The sequence below is a fragment of the Rhinatrema bivittatum genome, chromosome 1 (genome assembly GCF_901001135.1).
Source record: "Rhinatrema bivittatum chromosome 1, aRhiBiv1.1, whole genome shotgun sequence".
In the NCBI taxonomy this organism is placed as follows: Eukaryota; Metazoa; Chordata; class Amphibia; order Gymnophiona; family Rhinatrematidae; genus Rhinatrema; species Rhinatrema bivittatum.
Window position 1 is genome coordinate 835305572 of NC_042615.1, and position 20544 is coordinate 835326115.

The 20544-nt window shown below is 50.4% G+C and overlaps 1 protein-coding gene across 1 annotated transcript in view; it reads left to right on the plus strand.

The window, feature by feature from the left end:
* The window catches only part of LOC115079620 (talin-1-like), a 480705-nt gene that overhangs the window by 405917 nt on the left and 54244 nt on the right, over positions 1-20544 (plus strand). The window contains 1 exon segment of the mRNA XM_029583330.1: positions 1968-2075. Within this exon segment, the coding sequence (XP_029439190.1) occupies positions 1968-2075 (108 nt within the window).

Genomic DNA, 20544 nt, shown 5'->3' on the forward strand with positions numbered 1-20544 from the left:
CTAGTTCCTAGGAGTGTTGAGAGAATGAGCTCTCCTCTCCACAGGAATGATCTGGTCCTTCATTTCTTTGATGCCCAGCAGTCAGACGACATCACATGGAACCTCCTACCTGGGTAAGACCTCAAGTGAGCCCCCAGACCCAGAGGTCTAAACAGTCCACCCTCGGCCTGCCAGTCCCACCAGCACCTATCAAAGACAACGGACAGATTAAGGAGAGGACACAGAAATAAGCTGCAGATGCATTATTATTTATGAAAAAAAGAAAGCAGACTCTGGTAGGCTGCACAGCAGAAGGCCTGCCATTTGGCTGGCAGTGAGCCTGAATAGAATGAAAAAGGAAAAACAAAAGGTTGTATTAGGAAAAACAGCTGCAGCTTTAGGAAAAAATCACAGCAGTAGCTGTGAGGGAGGGAGCAAAGCTGAATACCATGGCCATACTGCTCTGCGGAAAAAGAGAGACTGAGGGGCTTCATCTATGGGGCAAGGAAATAACTACAGCTGCACGTGCTCAGTGGAGCATGCTGAAAGCTCTAGAATCTTTGAGCTCAAAGTTCTGTGCCGGGCTCTGTCTGATGATGTCACCCATATGTGAGGACTCACATCCTGCTGTCCTCAGAGAAAAAACATCTGCTACATTGATTTTCTCAACTACCCATGCTGGTGATTTCAGGCCCCGTCCTCTTCAACTTTGCTTCTTACATGTCCAATACTTAAGCCAACACCCCAGCCCCCTTCTGTGCCTTATTACCAAGTTTTGTAACAAATCCCACAGCCACCAGGGGTAGTGATACTGTTGTCAAAAAAAAAAAAAGATCCAGCATCATGATGCTCATTACATTTTGGGTTTTAGCCAAACCCGTATTCATCCCAGTCAGCACTTATTGGCTATTAACTGTAGTCCCTTTCAGTTTTAATGTTGGGGCTACTAATCTGCCTTTATGACCACCATCTATCCCAGCCAAACTGGGCTACCCCAACAATCCTAGGAGGGGTGGTGTACTCCTGCGTTCCATGGCTGGGATGCACCAGCCCAAAGCAACAAACAACCATGTCCATCCTGGCTGGCACTTTCTGACCTGCAGCAGTGCAAGGTCCATGCCAGGTTTTGTCCCGTGGCTGCCCTCCAATCCATCCAAGGTCTTCCCCACAATAGCAATTATAAACAAGCTCTAAATCATGTACACAAATTACTACTATAAGAACGTTTAAAAGTTATTATGAATACTGTTCCTTGCCTCCCTCATATACTCCTTTGTATATTATACCCTCTCTTCGTGCCCTCTCTTATTTCCTACTCCAAGTTAACATATCCTTGTTATAATGTAACTTTATACTCCTTTCAAATTGTCTCTGGTTAATGGTTGTTTATAGTTTCTGCTTGTTCGATGTAAACCGAGTTGATTTGTATCAAGAAAGTCGGTATATAAAAGCCTTAAATAAATAAATAGCAGCACTGGTAGGGTCACCAGGATGGACCCATCTAGGCCATTTGGCTTCTTGCTAGGCAAGTAGCCCATCTACCAAACCTCTGGAAGCAAAGGGAGCCATACTCTCCCCCTCAGTGAGGATAATGCTGTACCACTGCTGTTCATGGTTGATGCTGCTTCTCTAGGCAGATTTACCCTAGTTCTTTCTTGGAGGCCCAGCATCAATCATACCACTGCTGTTAGTGCTAATGTTTCACTCTGTGTGACTGTACTGATGCAGGAACTGTCAGAGAGAACACTCTCAGTGCTGATCACTGCACCCCTCAGCCCTGCTGATTTCACTCTGGGTGATTGTACTTCTACAAAAACTGTCAGACCCCATGCACATAGAAGCTTTTGCAGTGCTAACCTCTGCTTTCTTAGCCCTGGTGACATCACTCTGACCGACTGTACTGCTGCAGGAGCTTTCACACGGCACATATGAGAATGCTCACAGAGCTGATTGCTATACCCTGATTTTGTCCCTTGTTTTCCTTCTAGGAAGCTGCCTTCCATCCAGAAGTGAGCTCAGACGTCCGGCTCCGTGCCTTACGCTATGGGAAGGAGTGCGCCAACGGGTACCTGGAGTTGCTGGAACATGTGCTGGTGGTGAGTGAAGCCTTCACTTAGGAAGAAAGGAGACTTTTCTGTACTCTCCCAAAATGTGTCCAAGGACTATGCTGTAGATGAACAGGGAGGATATCCAGCAAACGTTACACACTAGCAGCAGGAGAATTAACCTCCTTCATATGGTCCTGGACCTGAGACCCTGACTCTCCCCTCAATGACCGTACTTCCCTGGCCCCATCTCCCTGACTCTCCCCTCGATGACCGTACTTCCCTGGCCCCATCTCCCTGACTCTCCCCTCGATGACTGTGCTTCCCTGGCCCCGCCTCCCTGACTCTCCCCTCGATGACTGTGCTTCCCTGGCCCCATCTCCCTGACTCTCCCCTCGATGACCGTACTTCCCTGGCCCCGTCTCCCTCACTCTCCCCTCGATGACCGTACTTCCCTGGCCCCGCCTCCCTGACTCTCCCCTCGATGACCGTGCTTCCCTGGCCCCGCCTCCCTGACTCTCCCCTCGATGACCGTGCTTCCCTGGCCCCATCTCCCTGACTCTCCCCTCGATGACCGTACTTCCCTGGCCCCATCTCCCTGACTCTCCCCTCGATGACCGTGCTTCCCTGGCCCCGCCTCCCTGACTCTCCCCTCGATGACCGTGCTTCCCTGGCCCCGCCTCCCTGACTCTCCCCTCGATGACCGTGCTTCCCTGGCCCCATCTCCCTGACTCTCCCCTCGATGACCGTACTTCCCTGGCCCCATCTCCCTGACTCTCCCCTCGATGACCGTACTTCCCTGGCCCCGCCTCCCTGACTCTCCCCTCGATGACCGTGCTTCCCTGGCCCCATCTCCCTGACTCTCCCCTCGATGACCGTGCTTCCCTGGCCCCGCCTCCCTGACTCTCCCCTCGATGACCGTGCTTCCCTGGCCCCATCTCCCTGACTCTCCCCTCGATGACTGTACTTCCCTGGCCCCACCTCCCTGACTCTCCCCTCGATGACTGTGCTTCCCTGGCCCCATCTCCCTGACTCTCCCCTCGATGACTGTGCTTCCCTGGCCCCATCTCCCTGACTCTCCCCTCGATGACTGTACTTCCCTGGCCCCGTCTCCCTGACTCTCCCCTCGATGACCGTGCTTCCCTGGCCCCGCCTCCCTGACTCTCCCCTCGATGACCGTGCTTCCCTGGCCCCATCTCCCTGACTCTCCCCTCGATGACCGTGCTTCCCTGGCCCCATCTCCCTGACTCTCCCCTCGATGACTGTACTTCCCTGGCCCCATCTCCCTGACTCTCCCCTCGATGACCGTGCTTCCCTGGCCCCATCTCCCTGACTCTCCCCTCGATGACCGTGCTTCCCTGGCCCCATCTCCCTGACTCTCCCCTCGATGACTGTGCTTCCCTGGCCCCGTCTCCCTGACTCTCCCCTCGATGACTGTACTTCCCTGGCCCCATCTCCCTGACTCTCCCCTCGATGACTGTACTTCCCTGGCCCTGCCTCCCTGACTCTCCCCTCGATGACTGTACTTCCCTGGCCCCGCCTCCCTGACTCTCCCCTCGATGACTGTGCTTCCCTGGCCCCGTCTCCCTGACTCTCCCCTCGATGACTGTACTTCCCTGGCCCCATCTCCCTGACTCTCCCCTCGATGACTGTGCTTCCCTGGCCCCGCCTCCCTGACTCTCCCCTCGATGACCGTGCTTCCCTGGCCCCATCTCCCTGACTCTCCCCTCGATGACCGTGCTTCCCTGGCCCCGCCTCCCTGACTCTCCCCTCGATGACTGTGCTTCCCTGGCCCCGCCTCCCTGACTCTCCCCTCGATGACCGTGCTTCCCTGGCCCCGCCTCCCTGACTCTCCCCTCGATGACCGTGCTTCCCTGGCCCCGTCTCCCTGACTCTCCCCTCGATGACTGTACTTCCCTGGCCCCATCTCCCTGACTCTCCCCTCGATGACTGTACTTCCCTGGCCCGGCCTTCCTGACTCTCCCCTCGATGACTGTACTTCCCTGGCCCCGTCTCCCTGACTCTCCCCTCGATGACTGTACTTCCCTGGCCCCGTCTCCCTGACTCTCCCCTCGATGACTGTACTTCCCTGGCCCCGCCTCCCTGACTCTCCCCTCGATGACTGTACTTCCCTGGCCCCATCTCCCTGACTCTCCCCTCGATGACTGTGCTTCCCTGGCCCCATCTCCCTGACTCTCCCCTCAATGACTGTGCTTCCCTGGCCCCGCCTCCCTGACTCTCCCCTCGATGACTGTACTTCCCTGGCCCCGTCTCCCTGACTCTCCCCTCGATGACTGTGCTTCCCTGGCCCGGCCTTCCTGACTCTCCCCTCGATGACTGTACTTCCCTGGCCCCATCTCCCTGACTCTCCCCTCGATGACTGTGCTTCCCTGGCCCGGCCTTCCTGACTCTCCCCTCGATGACTGTGCTTCCCTGGCCCCGCCTCTCTGACTCTCCCCTCGATGACTGTGCTGCCCTGGCCCCGCCTCCCTGACTCTCCCCTCGATGACTGTGCTGCCCTGGCCCCGCCTTCCTGACTCTCCCCTCGATGACTGTGCTTCCCTGGCCCTGCCTCCCTGACTCTCCCCTCGATGACTGTGCTTCCCTGGCCCGGCCTTCCTGACTCTCCCCTCGATGACTGTGCTTCCCTGGCCCCGCCTCTCTGACTCTCCCCTCGATGACTGTGCTGCCCTGGCCCCGCCTCCCTGACTCTCCCCTCGATGACTGTGCTGCCCTGGCCCCGCCTTCCTGACTCTCCCCTCGATGACTGTGCTTCCCTGGCCCTGCCTCCCTGACTCTCCCCTCGATGACTGTGCTTCTCTGGCCCCGCCTCCCTGACTCTCCCCTCGATGACTGTACTTCCCTGGCCCCGCCTCCCTGACTCTCCCCTCAATGACTGTGCTTCCCTGGCCCCATCTCCCTGACTCTCCCCTCGATGACCGAACGTCCCTGGCACCATCTCCCTGAATTTCCCATCAATGATGTGCTTCCCTGGTCACAACAACCGTGCTTCCTCAGCCTTTTCTCCCTGACTATCCCCTTGATGATCGGGCTTCCTTTGCCCTCTCTCTCCCATTGATGATTGTGCTTCCCTGGCCCCGCCTCCCTGACTCTCCCCTTGATGACTGTGCTTCCCTGGCCCTGCCTCCCTGACTCTCCCCTCGGACTCTGCTTCCCTGGCCCCGCCTCCCTGACTCTCCCCTCGATGACTGTGCTTCCCTGGCCCCGCCCTCCTGACTCTCCCCTTGATGACTGTGCTTCCCTGGCCCTGCCTCCCTGACTCTCCCCCCGGACTCTGCTTCCCTGGCCCTGCCTCTCTGACTCTCCCCTCGATGACTGTGCTTCCCTGGCCCCGCCTCCCCGACTCTCCCCTTGATGACTGTACTTCTCTGACCCCACCTCCCTGACTCTCCCCTCGATGACTGTGCTTCCCTGGCCCTGCCTCCCTGACTCTCCCCTTGATGACTGTGCTTCCCTGGCCCCGCCTCCCCGACTCTCCCCTCGATGACTGTGCTTCCCTGGCCCCGCCTCTCTGACTCTCCCCTCGATGACTGTGCTTCCCTGGCCCCGCCTCCCTGACTCTCCCCTCGATGACTGTGCTTCCCTGGCCCCGCCTCCCTGACTCTCCCCTCGATGACTGTGCTTCCCTGGCCCCGCCTCCCTGACTCTCCCCTCGATGACTATGCTTCCCTGGCCCCGCCTCCCTGACTCTCCCCTCGATGACTGTACTTCTCTGACCCCGCCTCCCTGACTCTCCCCTCGATGACTGTGCTTCCCTGGCCCTGCCTCCCTGACTCTCCCCTCGATGACTGTGCTTCCCTGGCCCCGCCTCCCTGACTCTCCCCTCGATGACTGTGCTTCCCTGGCCCCGCCTCCCCGCCTCTCCCCTCGATGACTGTGCTTCCCTGGCCCCGCCTCCCTGACTCTCCCCTTGATGACTGTACTTCTCTGACCCCACCTCCCTGACTCTCCCCTCGATGACTGTGCTTCCCTGGCTTTGCCTCCCTGACTCTCCCCTCGATGACTGTGCTTCCCTGGCCCCGCCTCCCTGACTCTCCCCTCGATGACTGTGCTTCTCTGGCCCTGCCTCCCTGACTCTCCCCTCGATGACTGTGCTTCCCTGGCCCCGCCTCCCTGACTCTCCCCTCGATGACTGTGCTTCCCTGGCCCCGCCTCCCCGACTCTCCCCTCGATGACTGTGCTTCCCTGGCCCCGCCTCTCTGACTCTCCCCTCGATGACTGTGCTTCCCTGGCCCTGCCTCCCTGACTCTCCCCTCGATGACTGTGCTTCTCTGGCCCCGCCTCCCTGACTCTCCCCTCGATGACTGTGCTTCTCTGGCCCCACCTCCCTGACTCTCCCCTCGATGACTGTGCTTCTCTGGCCCCGCCTCCCTGACTCTCCCCTCGATGACTGTGCTTCTCTGGCCCCGCCTCCCTGACTCTTCCTTTCATGCCCGTGCTTCCCTGGCCCCTCCTCCGACTCTCCCCTCGATGACTGTGCTTCCCTGGCCCTGCCTCCCTGACTCTCCCCTCGATGACTGTGCTTCTCTGGCCCTGCCTCCCTGACTCTCCCCTCGATGACTGTGCTTCCTTAGGTCCATGTTCTTGGCTCTCCCCTTCATTACTTTGCCCCCTCCCTTCCCCATGACAAGATATTCTTACATTGATATAACAGAGAAGCAGTGTGCAAAGTTTATGGAAATTATAAGTTTTTTATGTGGGGGAGTGGAAAATTTTCATGAGGATAAACAAAAAAAATAAATAAACGACACCGGTTACATGAGCCTGTTCCTAGAGCTTCCATGGTCACAAGCTGGAGACATCCACTGCTTTGATTTTGACTCATATCAGCACCAAGCTACTGCAGGGGCCAAGCCACTCAGCAAGGGTAACCTGGCAGAATAGGAATATTGATAGAGGTTGGTGGGATGGGTTTAAGTGACCCTGCCTCTTGGGAGAAGAGAATGTAGAAGTATTGTCTTTTGTATTGTGTTTTTGATCTATTACTCAGTTATGTGCTACTGCTATGCTGTAAGAAACACTGGACCCATTGTGGAGGAAAATGTTCTGTGATGTGCCCCCTTCATAACCGTGCTCCTCTGAGTCCATGACTCTGCTGGACTTGATATTGCTCTTCGCCCTTCCCGGCCCTAGCTGTCTCCTCTGGCTGTGGCTCTCCCTGTATGATTGTTTTCCAAGCCCCTGGCTCTCCTCTCTCTGACGGTGCTCTCTGTGGCCCCTGACTCTCACTCTACTGTGTGACTGTTCTTTGGCCCCCTGGCCCCCTGGCCCCTGTATTGCATTGCTCTCCAGTATCCTTGTCCCCTAGCTTTCCCTTGTGTGACAGTGCTCTCCTGGTTCTCCACTGGGTGACAGTGCTTAAGAACATAAGAAATTGCTATACTGGGTCACACCGAGGGTCTATCAAGTCGAGCCTCCTGTTTCCAACAGTGGCCAATCCTGATTACAAGTACCTGGCAAGTACCCAAACGTTAAATAGATCCATTGCTACTAATGCCAGTGATAAGCAGTGGCTATTCCCTAAGTCAACTTGACTAATAACAGTTTATGGACTTCTCCCGCAGAAACTTGTCCAAACCTTTCTTTAAACCCAGCTAAGTTAACTTCCTTAACCACATTCTCTGGCAATGAATTCCAAAGCTTAATTATGCTTTGAGTGAAATAGAATTTTCTCCCAGGACAAGCAGGATGGTAGTCCTCACAGATGGGTGACATCATCAGATGGCGCCCTGTCAAGGAACACTTTTGTCAGTGTTTCTAGAACTTTGGCTGGCACACTGAGTATGCTCAGCAGGCCACCAACCCTGTGGCCACACGGGGTCCCTTTTTTTATGCACAGCGGTTGCCTCGCAGTTACTGGAGCTCTGTGAGAATTTCTTTCCTCACAGAATATTTAAAACTTTTTTCCCCGTTCTGGGGTCCCCATTGTGCACCGATTTCTCTGGCGTCTGGTAAGTTTGTTTGAGGTTTTTTTACGGTCTGTTCCTGTCTGTCCACTTCTCAGTGACCAAAGGTCACCGACCGCACGCCGCCTCTTTTTATCATGGCGATTGGTTTTCGAAAATGTCCGGAATGTCCACGGACTATGGCCATAACAGACCCACACGACGTCTGCGTCCTGTGTCTCGTGCCTTCCTATGGTGTCCATTGATGTCCCAGCTGTGCTCAGATGACCCCCAAAGGCCCGGACAAGATGGAGCAGTTGTTTGGTTCCAAGCAATCTGCTCCATCGACTCCGGTGCCAGGTGCATCGAGTCGTGGGGATCAAGCTGACTCAGGACCTTTCCCATTGAAGCCCCGCCGAGAAGACTAAGGAGCAGGATACCGCCCCTCACCGGCATCGAGTCATTCGAAGACTTTGGCATCATCGTCCTTGGCGCCGGAGAAAGACCAGGCCAAGCACCGTGGGAAGCATCGACACCGGCACAAACACCGTAGGGGTATCCGCCTCGGCCAAACCCCCTCAGAAGAGGCCCTGGGGAGAGGATGCCCCATCCTCCTCTGGACCCGGGAGCCCAGGGCATTCCCCATCGAGCCTCCTTGGACCCCCGTGGACGCTCCAGTGATGCCTAGCCTGCCTCCTACTCCGGGGTCGGTTTTCTCTGCACTCTCGTTTTGAGAGGAGTTAGACCATGTTGTCCAACAGGCAGTGTTTAACGCCCTTCGGGGCCTCCAGCCGCCACTGACGCCAGCCCCCATACCGGCATCGGAAACGCTGCCCTCTATGCTGGCGCCTGTCCTGGAGAGACTGGACTTGCTGCTTGGTGCCTTATCGATGCAGCCCATGCTGGAGGGCCCCTTGGTGCCCTGACAACCACCGATACCTCCTCCAGTCATGATCCCGGGCTCCTCAGAGGAGGAAGATGCGGCTCCCCGCCCATCTCCATGGGCGGATCCACCGATGCCAGATCCTGTCCCTGAGCCATCGGGCCTCCCGGGGCCCCAAAGTCTCTCGCAGGTTCTGGTGCCCTCAGTACCAGGACCACTGCTATTGGTTCCACTTCACCGACCATTGGTGCCCGCGCCCCATACCCTGGGGTTTAGCCTCCCTCCTTGACCCGGACATTTTGCTGGTGAAAAAGAGACCCCCCCCCCCCCCATGACCCATGGGGGATGCTTCCTCTGAGTGTACCTTGGAGTCTTCTGAGGACTTCTGTCAGAGCCTTCCCCTCCAAAAGGCGTTCCCCTCCGGAGGATCTCTCCTTCGCAAGTTTTGTCAGGGAAGTGGAGGAAACTATTCCCTTTCAACTTTCCACAGAAGAGGATGCCCGCCACGAGATGTTTTGAGGTCTTACAGTTTGTGGACGCTCCTAAGGAGGTGATGGCTGTCCCAGTATATGAGGTTCTTATGGACCTCCTTCACAGTCTCTGAGAACATCCAGGTACTGTGCCTCCGATCAATAGGAAGACTGATGCCACCTACCTGGTTCAACAGGCCCTAGGTTTTCAGAAGAGCCAGTTGCCACACCAGTCTGTGGTGGTGGAATCTGCCCAGAAAAAGGCCAAAAGAACCCTTCTTCACTTCTCCGCCCCTCCGGGAAAAGACCACAGAGCCTTAGACACCCTGGGTCAAAGGGTCTTCCAGAGTTTCATGCTTATCGCTCGCATAGCGGTGTACCAATTATACATGAATCAGTATAACAGGAACCTCTGGAAACAGGTCCAGGAGTTTACGGAGACCCTGCCACAGCAATATCAGGAGGGCCTAGAATCCATCCTCTAAAAGGGATTGGAAGCTGGAAAACATGAGGTGAGAGCGGCCTATGATGTTTTTGAAACAGCGTCAAGAGTCTCAGCAGCAGGCATTAGCTAAAAGCCTCAGACCTTCGTCCGGAGGTCCAAGAAAAATTGGCCGACCTCCCCTGTACCAGAGAAAACCTGTTCGGGGACAAGATACGAGACGCAGTGGCCCAACTCAAGGATCACCATGAGACCCTGCATTAGCTATCAACTACCACCTCAGATGCTTCCTCAGCAACCTGTAGAGGTCCGCATAGGGATACCCAGAAGCAGTTCTACAAACAACGTAGATACTACCCTCTGGCTTCCCGTGCCCATACAGTTTGGTCCTCCCAAAGAGGCCACCCTCGCCAACAAAGAGTACCTAGAGCTCAACCAGCTCCCCAGACTGGTCCTGCAGCTGGTTTTTGACTAGCATCCAGAGAGCAGAAACCAGTTCCCTCTGCCTGCACCGTCCAACCCACCTGTGGGTGGTCGTCTCTGCCACTTCGTCAACAATTGGTTCCCAATTACTACCGACCGATGGGTACTGTCCATCGTAGGCCACGGTTACCGCCTAAATCTCCTAACTGTTCCTCCAGACTCCCCGCCCTCCCCAGCATATGGAGCCTTGTAGAACATGCAAATTAGAACTCTTGGCCCTGCTCCGCTCCAGAGCCATGGAGTCTGTTCCTAGGGCTCAGTGGGGACGGGGGTTCTACTTCCAGTATTTTCTTATACCAAAGAGAACATGCGGCCTCCGTCCCATCCTTGATCTTCGAGCCTTAAACAAGTTCCGTCGCAGGGAGCGATTCAGAATGGTATCCCTGGGCACCCTACGTCCGCTTTTGAATCAAGGGGAATGGCTCTGCTCTCTGGATCTCCAGGACGCTTACACGCACATTGCAATTTTTCCATCTCATTGCAAATATCTGCGCTTTGTTGTAGGCCACAGACACTTCCAGTACAGGGTTCTCCCCTTCAGGCTGGCCTCAGCGCCCCAAGTCTTCACAAAGTGCCTGGCAGTGATGGGAGCACATTTACGCAGGAACGGTGTGCATGTGTTCCCATATCTGGACGATTGGCTGATCAAGAGCCCATCGAAAGAGGGAGCTCTTGTCGCCTCAACGTAACATTAAGCGTCCTCCAGTCACTGGGTTTCCTAGTCAACTACCCAAAGTCCCAGAGACTGACCTTCATCATAGCAGACCTAGACACCATGATGGCATAGGCTTTCCTCCCCAACAAATGCTACATTCATCTGTCGCTGGAGGATGGCCTCCGCCCATCTGCTCCTGCAGTTGCTGGGGCCACATGGCATCGTCAGTGCACGTCACCTCAATGGCTCGCCTAGCCATGAGATGTGGCAACCAGAATTGCACACAGTATTCAAGGTTGGGTCTCACCATGGAACGATACAGAGGCATTATGATATCCACCATTTTATTTGCATTCCTTTCCTAATAATTCCTAACATTGAGCTTTCAATATATTATCCACTATGATGCCTCGATCTCTTTCCTGGGTGTTAGCTCCTAATATATAACCTAATATTATGTAACTACAGTAAGGGTTATTTTTCCCTATATGCATCACTTTGTACTTTTCCGCATTAAATTTCATCTGCCTTTTGGAAGCCCAATCTTTCAGACTCACAAGGTCCTCCTGCAATTTATCACAGTCCATTTGAGATTTAACTACTCTGAATAACTTTGTATCATCTGCAAATTTGATTACCTCACTCATTGTATCTCTTTCCAGATCATATATAATTATATTGAAATGCACAGGCCCAGTACAGATCCCTGAGGCACTCCACTGTTTAACTTTTTCCACTGAGAAAATTGACCATTTAATCCTACTCTCTATTTCCTGTCTTATAACCGGTTTGCAATCCTTGAAAGGTCATGACCTCCTATCCGATGACTTTTTAGTTTTCCTAGAAGCTTCTCATGGGGGACTTTGTCAAACACCTTTTGAAAATCCAAATTTATTAAATCTACCGGTTCCCCTTTATCCACATGTTTTTTAAACCCTTCAAAAAAATATAGATTTGTGAGGCAAGACTTTCCTTGGGTAAATCCATGCTGGCTGTGTTCCATTAAACCATGTCTTTCTATATGTTCTGTCATTTTGATCTTTGGAATAGTTTCCACGATTTTTCCCGGGCTATAATTTCCCAGGTCACTCCTGGAGCCCTTCTTAAATATTGGGGTTACATTGACCTCTCTCCAGTCTTCAGGTACAATGGGCGATTTTAATGATAGGTTACAAATTTTTACTAATAGATCTGAAATTTCATTTTTTAGTTCTTTCAGAATCCTGGGGTGCATACCATCCAGTCCAGGTGATTTGCTACTCTTTAGTTTGTCAATTTGGCTTACTTACATCTTCCAGGTTAGCAATCATTTGGTTCAGTTCATCTGAATCATCACCCTTGAAAACCGTCTCTGGAACTGGTATCACCCCAACATCCTCATTAGTAAACAAGCAAAGAATTAATTTAGTCTTTCCATGTTGGCCTTATCTTCTCTAAGAGCCCCTTTAACTCCTTGATCATCTAACAGTCCTACCAACTCACTGCAGATTTCCTGCTTCAGATACATTTTTAAAAGTTTTTATTGTGAGTTTTTGCCTCTACGTCTCATTTCATTTCAAATTCTCTCTTAGCCTGTCTTATCAATGTTTTACACTTAACTTGACAATGCTTATGCTTTTTCCTATTTTCTTCAGATGGATCCATCTTCCAAAGTTTGAAGGACTTTCTTTTGGCTAAAATAGCCTTTTTCATCTCACCTTTTAATCATGCTGGTAATCGTTCGGCTTTCCTTCCACCTTTCTTTATGCATGGAATACATCTGGACTGTGCTTCTAAGATGGTATTTTTAAACAATATGCACGCCATTTGTACAGTTTTAACATTTGCAGTTGCACCATTCAGTTTATTTCTAAATATTTTCCTCATTTTATTAAAGTTTCCGTTTTGAAAATTTAGTGTTAGAGCTGTAGATTTACATATTGTCCCCCTTCCAGTCATTAGTTCAAATTTGATCATGTAATGATCACTATTGCCAAGTGGCCCCACCACCGTTACCTCTCTCCACTAGGAATTAAATCCAAAATAGCTCCCTCTCTCGTTGATTCCTGAACCAATTGCTCTATGAATCAATCATTTATTCCATCCAGGAATTTTATGTTTCTAGCATGTCCTGATGTTACATTTACCCAGTCAATATTGGGGTAATTGAAATCTCCCATTATTATTACACTGCCAAATTGGTTTGCTTCCCTGATTTCTCTTAGCATTTCATCATCTGTCTGACCATTTTGTCCAGGTGTATGGTAGTATACTCCTATCACTATACTCTTACACAACACACATGGGATTTCTACCCATATAGATTTACTGAGCATTTAGTCTCTTTATCCTGTTGAACTCTGTCCTCTCTATCATTGTGATATAATTTGTACCCAGATATAACACTGTCCCATTGGTTATCATCCTTCCCTGACCCATGGGCTCAGGCCCCTAGCTCTCCATTTTTCACCTTATCTGGTACCATTCCCAACCCTGACTCCAGTTCTCCACTTCATAATTATATTATGAGCTTTATTCATCATCTGAAAATATAGAGTGCTGGCCTCCCCACCCCCAGATCTCTTTTTCTTCCCATCCTCCGCTTTCCTTCTGTTTCTGGCCCCTATCCTACGGCATTCTCATCCTTTTCCCCAGCCAGTGGGATAGCTCTGCTCTCTACAAGCTAAAACCAGAGAAACAGCAGAAAAGCTCATACCATCTGTCCATGCTTCTTTTCTTCTGCAGAAAAGAGATTTTACTTAATATCAGGCTTTACCCCTCTTTTCCCCACAGCTTAAGGATCCTCTGTGCTTATCCCAGGTTTTACCCCTCACTCCCCCACAGCTATGGATCCTCTGTGCTTATCCCAGGATTTACCTCTCACTCCCCTATAGCTAAGGATCCTCTGTGCTTATCCCAGGTTTTACCTCTCACTCCCTCACAGCTAAGGATGCTCTGTGCTTATCCCAGGCTTTACCCCCTCATTCCCCCTCAGCTAAGGTTCCTCTGTGCTTATCCCAGGCTTTACTCCTCTGTGCTTATCCCCAGGCTTTACCACTCGCTCCCCACAGCTAAGGATCCTCTGTGCTTATCCCAGGCTTTACCCCTCACTCCCCCACAGCTAAGGATCCTCTGTGCTTATCCCAGGCTTTACTCCTCACTCCCCCACAGCTAAGGATCCTCTGTGCTTCTCCCAGGCTTTTCCCCTCACAGCTAAGGATCCTCTGCGCTTATCCCAGGCTTCACCCCTCACTCCCCACAGCTAAGGACCCTCTGGGCTTATCCCAGGCTTTACCTTTCACTCCCCCACAGCTAAGGATCCTCTGTGCTTATCCCAGGCTTTACCACTTGCTCCCACACAGTTTAGATCCTCTGTACTTATCCCAGGCTTTACCCTTCACAACTAAAGATCCTCTGCGCTTATCCCAGGCTTCACCCCTCATTCCTCCACAGCTCCCGCATCAGTCAGTCAGTAGTAGAGTTTGCTTTGAAAAATGCTAAACACTATAACGCATGTTCTAACACTTGTTCTGGAAAGGATTCTGGACAACATAACAAAGAAGGTATTCCATTGAGACATGCTCAACTCTAGAGTAATGGCTCATCGTTGCATATGGTTCAATATATGCATTCTTGCCGGTAAAGACTGCAGTCTATGGCAGAATTGAAAACAGTAGATAAAATGTGGTTAAGCAATTAGTCCAATTAGCCTGCGACAAGAAGGAGGCCAGCAATTTCAGACCCATTAGTCTACAGCAAGTGAAACTATGGAAACAACACTAAATAAAGAAAGTGCACCACCTTGAAGCAAGTAGATTGCAGGACCTCAGACAGCATGCATTCACAAAGGGAAACACCTGTCAGACAAACTTGATTGAGTTCTTTAATGATTTCACAAACGTAGTAGATCAGGGAGATGTCGTATATGTTGTGTAGGTGGACTTCAATGAAGCTGCTGACACTGTCTCGCACAATAGATTTTTTAACAAACTGGAAGGCATGGGAGTAGGACAGAAAGTTGTAAATTGGGTGAGGAAATGATTGAGAAGAGTATGCAGTAATTGACGGTAAATGGAGTCCACTCTGCAGAAGGCTAAGTGACCAATGAGTACCCCGTGTAAGATGTGTGGATCCTTGCTGTTGTGGTGAGGTTGGCTCAACCTACGTGGGAAGCCGTGTAGGCCCTCATCGACAGCTGGCAGAGCTACACAGGACAGAGATGGAGCTAAGAGTTTCACTTAGACCAACCGCTTTCCCCTCTGGTTCCGGGGACTGGCAGGTCTTAGGCGAGAGTGTCTGACAAAGTGGTGTAAGTGACAATCCCGGGCCAGGTTAGGGTCAGAGACAAGTGGAAAGCAAGGAATGGTCAAATGTCCAGGCAAAGGTCAGAAGCAGCATCAAGCAAAAATGGGCAATGTCCAGGCAAGGGTCAGAGGCTGAAATCAGTCCAAGGAAAGGCTGGGAGACAAGAAGCAGGACTGACACAGTAAAGTAGGCAGGGACAGCAAGAGGGAACTGGACAAGATGAAGCAGGACAGGCTGGAGAGATGAAGCAAGGCACAGGAAGCAGGAAGCAGCAGCAAACACTACACAGCAATGTAGGAGACCGAACATTGGAAAGGCCATCAAGGGGAACAGCTGCCCTTTTCCCACCATGAGCTCTTTAAATAAGCTTATGTCTTGATTAGCAACATTGCTATGGAATTTGAGGGAAAATCTGCTTATTTGCAGATGACACAAAAATCTGTAACAGAGTAGGCAGATACGCTGGAAGGAGTGAAAGAATAAAAGGGGCCTTGAAAAAAACTGGAAGAATGATCATAGTTTGGGCGTGATCAAGGCAATTAGCATAGAGCTTTGGACAAGTTCCTGAAGAAAAAGTCCATAATTCATTATTAGCCAGGTATACTAAAGAAAGCTGCTGCTGGGATTGAGTAACAAGAATTAGATCTATTTTATGGGATCTGCCAAGTCCTTGAGACCTGGATTGGCCACGGTTGGAAACAGGATGCTGGGCTTGATGAATCTTGGTCTGACCCAGCATGGCAATTCTGATGTTCTTATGTAAAATGAGGTTTGGTTATAAAAAATGTAAAATCCTGCATCTGGGATACAAAAATTCATTAGGCATTTATCACTTTAAAAGGACAAGAACTAGAAACTGTCAAACTGAGAATGAGAGCTAGGACTAATTATCTCAGTTGACCTCAAAGTTGCCAGTCAATGTAAAAGAGCAATTGGGAAGGCTAACAGTATATTCAGATGCACAAGTAATGAAATCGGCAGGAAAAAGAGGCAATATCACCTTTGGTCACTAGTTAGACCATACCTTGTGTACTGTCTTCAGTTCTGGAGGCCGTACATTATAATACCATAAGGATGGAGGTTGTAAAAAGGATTACTAATTGATACAGGGCCTACAAGGCGAGGCCTAAAACACTTAAAATGTACTTGCTGAAGATAAAGGGTGGGATACGATAGAAACATTCAGGTATCTGCCATCTTCAATAAAGTATGAGAAGATATTTTCCCAAGAAAAGGATATTCAAGGGCAAGGGTTCATGATATGAAGCTGCATGGAGGAAGTGGTGGCTCTTAACCTTTATTTGGTCAAAGACCTGTTTGAAAATCCTGTGAAAATTATGGACCCTCTCGCCAGAAAAGTGGATATAAAGATAAGAAAAAGAAATATTTTAGTTTTGCTCTGGTTCATGGACGTCAGGTTAAAAGCCCCTCAAGGGTTACATGAAACCTATGAGATTGGCAGAAATAGCGACATCAGAAGCACGACAGAAGTTAAACACGCTTGGGACAGACGCAGAACACAGTGGTAAGGATCAGTGAGGGGTAACAGGTAGAAGTAGTTGAAAAGATAAGGCGATAGAGGTTAGTGTTCATAAAGAGAAAGATAGGAGACTGTATCCGGAGAAGCTGGGAACGTGCTCAGGAGAATGAAGATTGGAAGTGGAAGATAAAAGAGAGGACGAGACATTTTCTAGATATGTTAGTGATAGGAGCAAGGGTTAGTTGCATTGTGAGACTCGAGGTGAAGGGAAGAGGAGTATGTACAGGCTGACAAGGAAAAAACAAAATTGCATAACAAATATTTCTGTTCAGGGCCGGTAGAAAATGGACATGAGCAGAAGTGAGGTAAACATCAGACAGTTTTCAGAAGATTGTGTTCATGAGGCGTTAGCTAAACTAAAAATAGATAAAGCAATGAGGCCAGATTGGCTACATCCAAGGGTTTTAAAGGAACTGGAGTTTTTGGGAGTAATTCTGGAGGACTCTTCACAAAAGTGGAAGTAAGGAGGCGACTGGGAACGACAGGCCAGTGAGTCTGACCTCTGTGGTGAGTAAATTAATGGCATTGCTGCTAAAACAGAGGAGAGAGAGTGCAGTTTCTGGAATCCAATAGCATGGTTTTACCAGCGGTGCGTCTTCTCAGACCAGTTTGATCGATTCCTTTTGTGCTTTGAGGGGGTTTTCTATGCAGACAGACTGGATGGTAATGGTTAAGAAACAAAAAGATGATGACACAAAAAGAACTGATCAGGCTTCTAGAAGTAACCGAGGTTGTTGAAAAGAAACGAAATGCTAAAATATATTCTGAGGATTAACCAGTATGTTAAAGGTCAACATTGTTTTGTTTCCGCTTTTTGCACTTAACTTACAAGAAATCATAAGACTTACAAGAATGCAATCTTATTAGCATATATGAGATGAGATAAAGTAATAATGAAAACAAGTTGGAAAATGATACGCAAACAAACTAGCCCATTGCTGTGTAAGTTTATTTATTTATTTGTGGTTTTTATATACCGGACTTCGTAGGGTAACATCAGTTCGGTTTACATTATAACTTCAAAATCAGCAAAACAGAGGCTTTACATAGAACTTATAGGAAAACAGTGAATAAAATAAAATTAAATAATCTAATTTATAAAAGTTTATTTAAAAGTTTAGGGACGGTGATGTATTTAACTGAGTGTAACGGCTCAGAAGAGCTGAGCTGGCATTTACTGTTCATTGCTTGGTAAGCACTGCTCCTTATAAGACATCTTACAATAAAATGTTTTTTCTCCTGCTGGCTGTTAGTGTTCAGTGTTTAATAGCACCCCCTACAGATTTTGGTGCCCCATGTGAGACGGTCCATTTGGTTGGTAAGTAAGGGAGTTGGTACAGGGACATCTGTTCTCCCCTTCTTAGGCTTCAGGAAATGCACGTATTCTGGGTGATTTGCAACATAGCAACAGCAGAGAGAGAAAAACTGTCTTTTAGATTTTAGTTTACCTCGATACCTCTGGGGTAATGGGCAGACTTCCCTGGTAGTTGCATGGCAAGTTTATGATTGCGTGAGCCTACTCATACCCCAGGCACACACAAGCAGTAGTTCCCTAAGCAGCAGTCAGCCTAACAAACAGTTTACCGGTGTGATGCTGGAAATATTCTCCTGTCTGAGACAGGCATAATATAAAGTTTCTCAGATCAGTAATAGGTTATCTATCTATGGGGACTCCCTGCCTCTGTTCTTTTCTTTACTGGATGAGCCATCTCCTTATTTTACCTTTTCATTTCTTCTGTTTCTATCCTCCAAGCCGGTGAGTAACACAGAGCTGTGAATTATCACACGTGTGTGCACACATTTTCTAATCGGCATGAGGCTCTGGCACTGTGTGTGTGTGTTTGTGTGTCGCAGTCTGTACACAGGAGTGTGTGTGCCCTCGTTGATCAGCATGAAGCTCTGGTGCAGTATGAGGTTTCACTCTGTACACAAGAGTGTGTGTGCCCTCCCTGATCAGCATGAGGCTATGGCACAGTATGAGGTTTCAGTCTGTACACAGGAGTGTGTGTGCCCTCGTTGATCAGCATGAAGCTATGGCACAGTATGAGGTTTCACTCTGTACACAAGAGTGTGTGTGCCCTCCCTGATCAGCATGAGGCTCTGGCGTAGTATGAGGTTTCAGTCTGTACACAGGAGTGTGTGTGCCCTCTCTGATCAGCATGAGGCTCTGGCGCAGTATGAGGTTTCACTCTGTACACAGGAGTGTGTGTGCCCTCTCTGATCAGCATGAGGCTCTGGCGCAGTATGAGGTTTCAGTCTGTACACAGGAGTGTGTGTGCCCTCGTTGATCAGCATGAGGCTCTGGCACAGTGTGAGTGTTTCAGTCTGTACACAGGAGTGTGTGTGCCCTCTCTGATCAGCATGAGGCTATGGCAGAGTGTGAGTGTTTCAGTCTGTACACAGGAGTGTGTGTGCCCTCTCTGATCAGCATGAGGCTCTGGCGCAGTATGAGGTTTCAGTCTGTACACAGGAGTGTGTGTGCCCTCTCTGATCAGCATGAGGCTCTGGTGCAGTATGAGGTTTCAGTCTGTACACAGGAGTGTGTGTGCCCTCTCTGATCAGCATGAGGCTCTGGCGTAGTATGAGGTTTCAGTCTGTACACAGGAGTGTGTGTGCCCTCGTTGATCAGCATGAGGCTCTGGCGTAGTATGAGGTTTCAGTCTGTACACAGGAGTGTGTGTGCCCTCTCTGATCAGCATGAGGCTCTGGCGCAGTATGAGGTTTCAGTCTGTACACAGGAGTGTGTGTGCCCTCTCTGATCAGCATGAGGCTCTGGCGCAGTATGAGGTTTCAGTCTGTACACAGGAGTGTGTGTGCCCTCTCTGATCAGCATGAAGCTCTGGTGCAGTATGAGGTTTCAGTCTGTACACAGGAGTGTGTGTGCCCTCGTTGATCAGCATGAGGCTCTGGCGTAGTATGAGGTTTCAGTCTGTACACAGGAGTGTGTGTGCCCTCTCTGATCAGCATGAGGCTCTGGTGCAGTATGAGGTTTCAGTCTGTACACAGGAGTGTGTGTGCCCTCTCTGATCAGCATGAGGCTCTGGCGCAGTATGAGGTTTCAGTCTGTACACAGGAGTGTGTGTGCCCTCTCTGATCAGCATGAGGCTCTGGTGCAGTATGAGGTTTCAGTCTGTACACAGGAGTGTGTGTGCCCTCTCTGATCAGCATGAGACTCTGGCACAGTGTGAGGTTTCAGTCTGTACACAGGAGTGTGTGTGCCCTCTCTGATCAGCATGAGGCTCTGGCACAGTATGAGGTTTCAGTCTGTACACAGGAGTGTGTGTGCCCTCTCTGATCAGCATGAGGCTCTGGCACAGTATGAGGTTTCAGTCTGTACACAGGAGTGTGTGTGCCCTCTCTGATCAGCATGAGGCTCTGGCACAGTATGAGGTTTCAGTCTGTACACAGGAGTGTGTGTGCCCTCTCTGATCAGCATGAGGCTCTGGTGCAGTATGAGGTTTCAGTCTGTACACAGGAGTGTGTGTGCCCTCTCTGATCAGCATGAGACTCTGGCGCAGTATGAGGTTTCAGTCTGTACACAGGAGTGTGTGTGCCCTCTCTGATCAGCATGAGGCTCTGGTGCAGTATGAGGTTTCAGTCTGTACACAGGAGTGTGTGTGCCCTCATTGATCAGCATGAAGCTCTGGTGCAGTATGAGGTTTCAGTCTGTACACAGGAGTGTGTGTGCCCTCGTTGATCAGCATGAAGCTCTGGTGCAGTATGAGGTTTCAGTCTGTACACAGGAGTGTGTGTGCCCTCGTTGATCAGCATGAAGCTCTGGTGCAGTATGAGGTTTCAGTCTGTACACAGGAGTGTGTGTGCCCTCTCTGATCAGCATGAGACTCTGGCGCAGTATG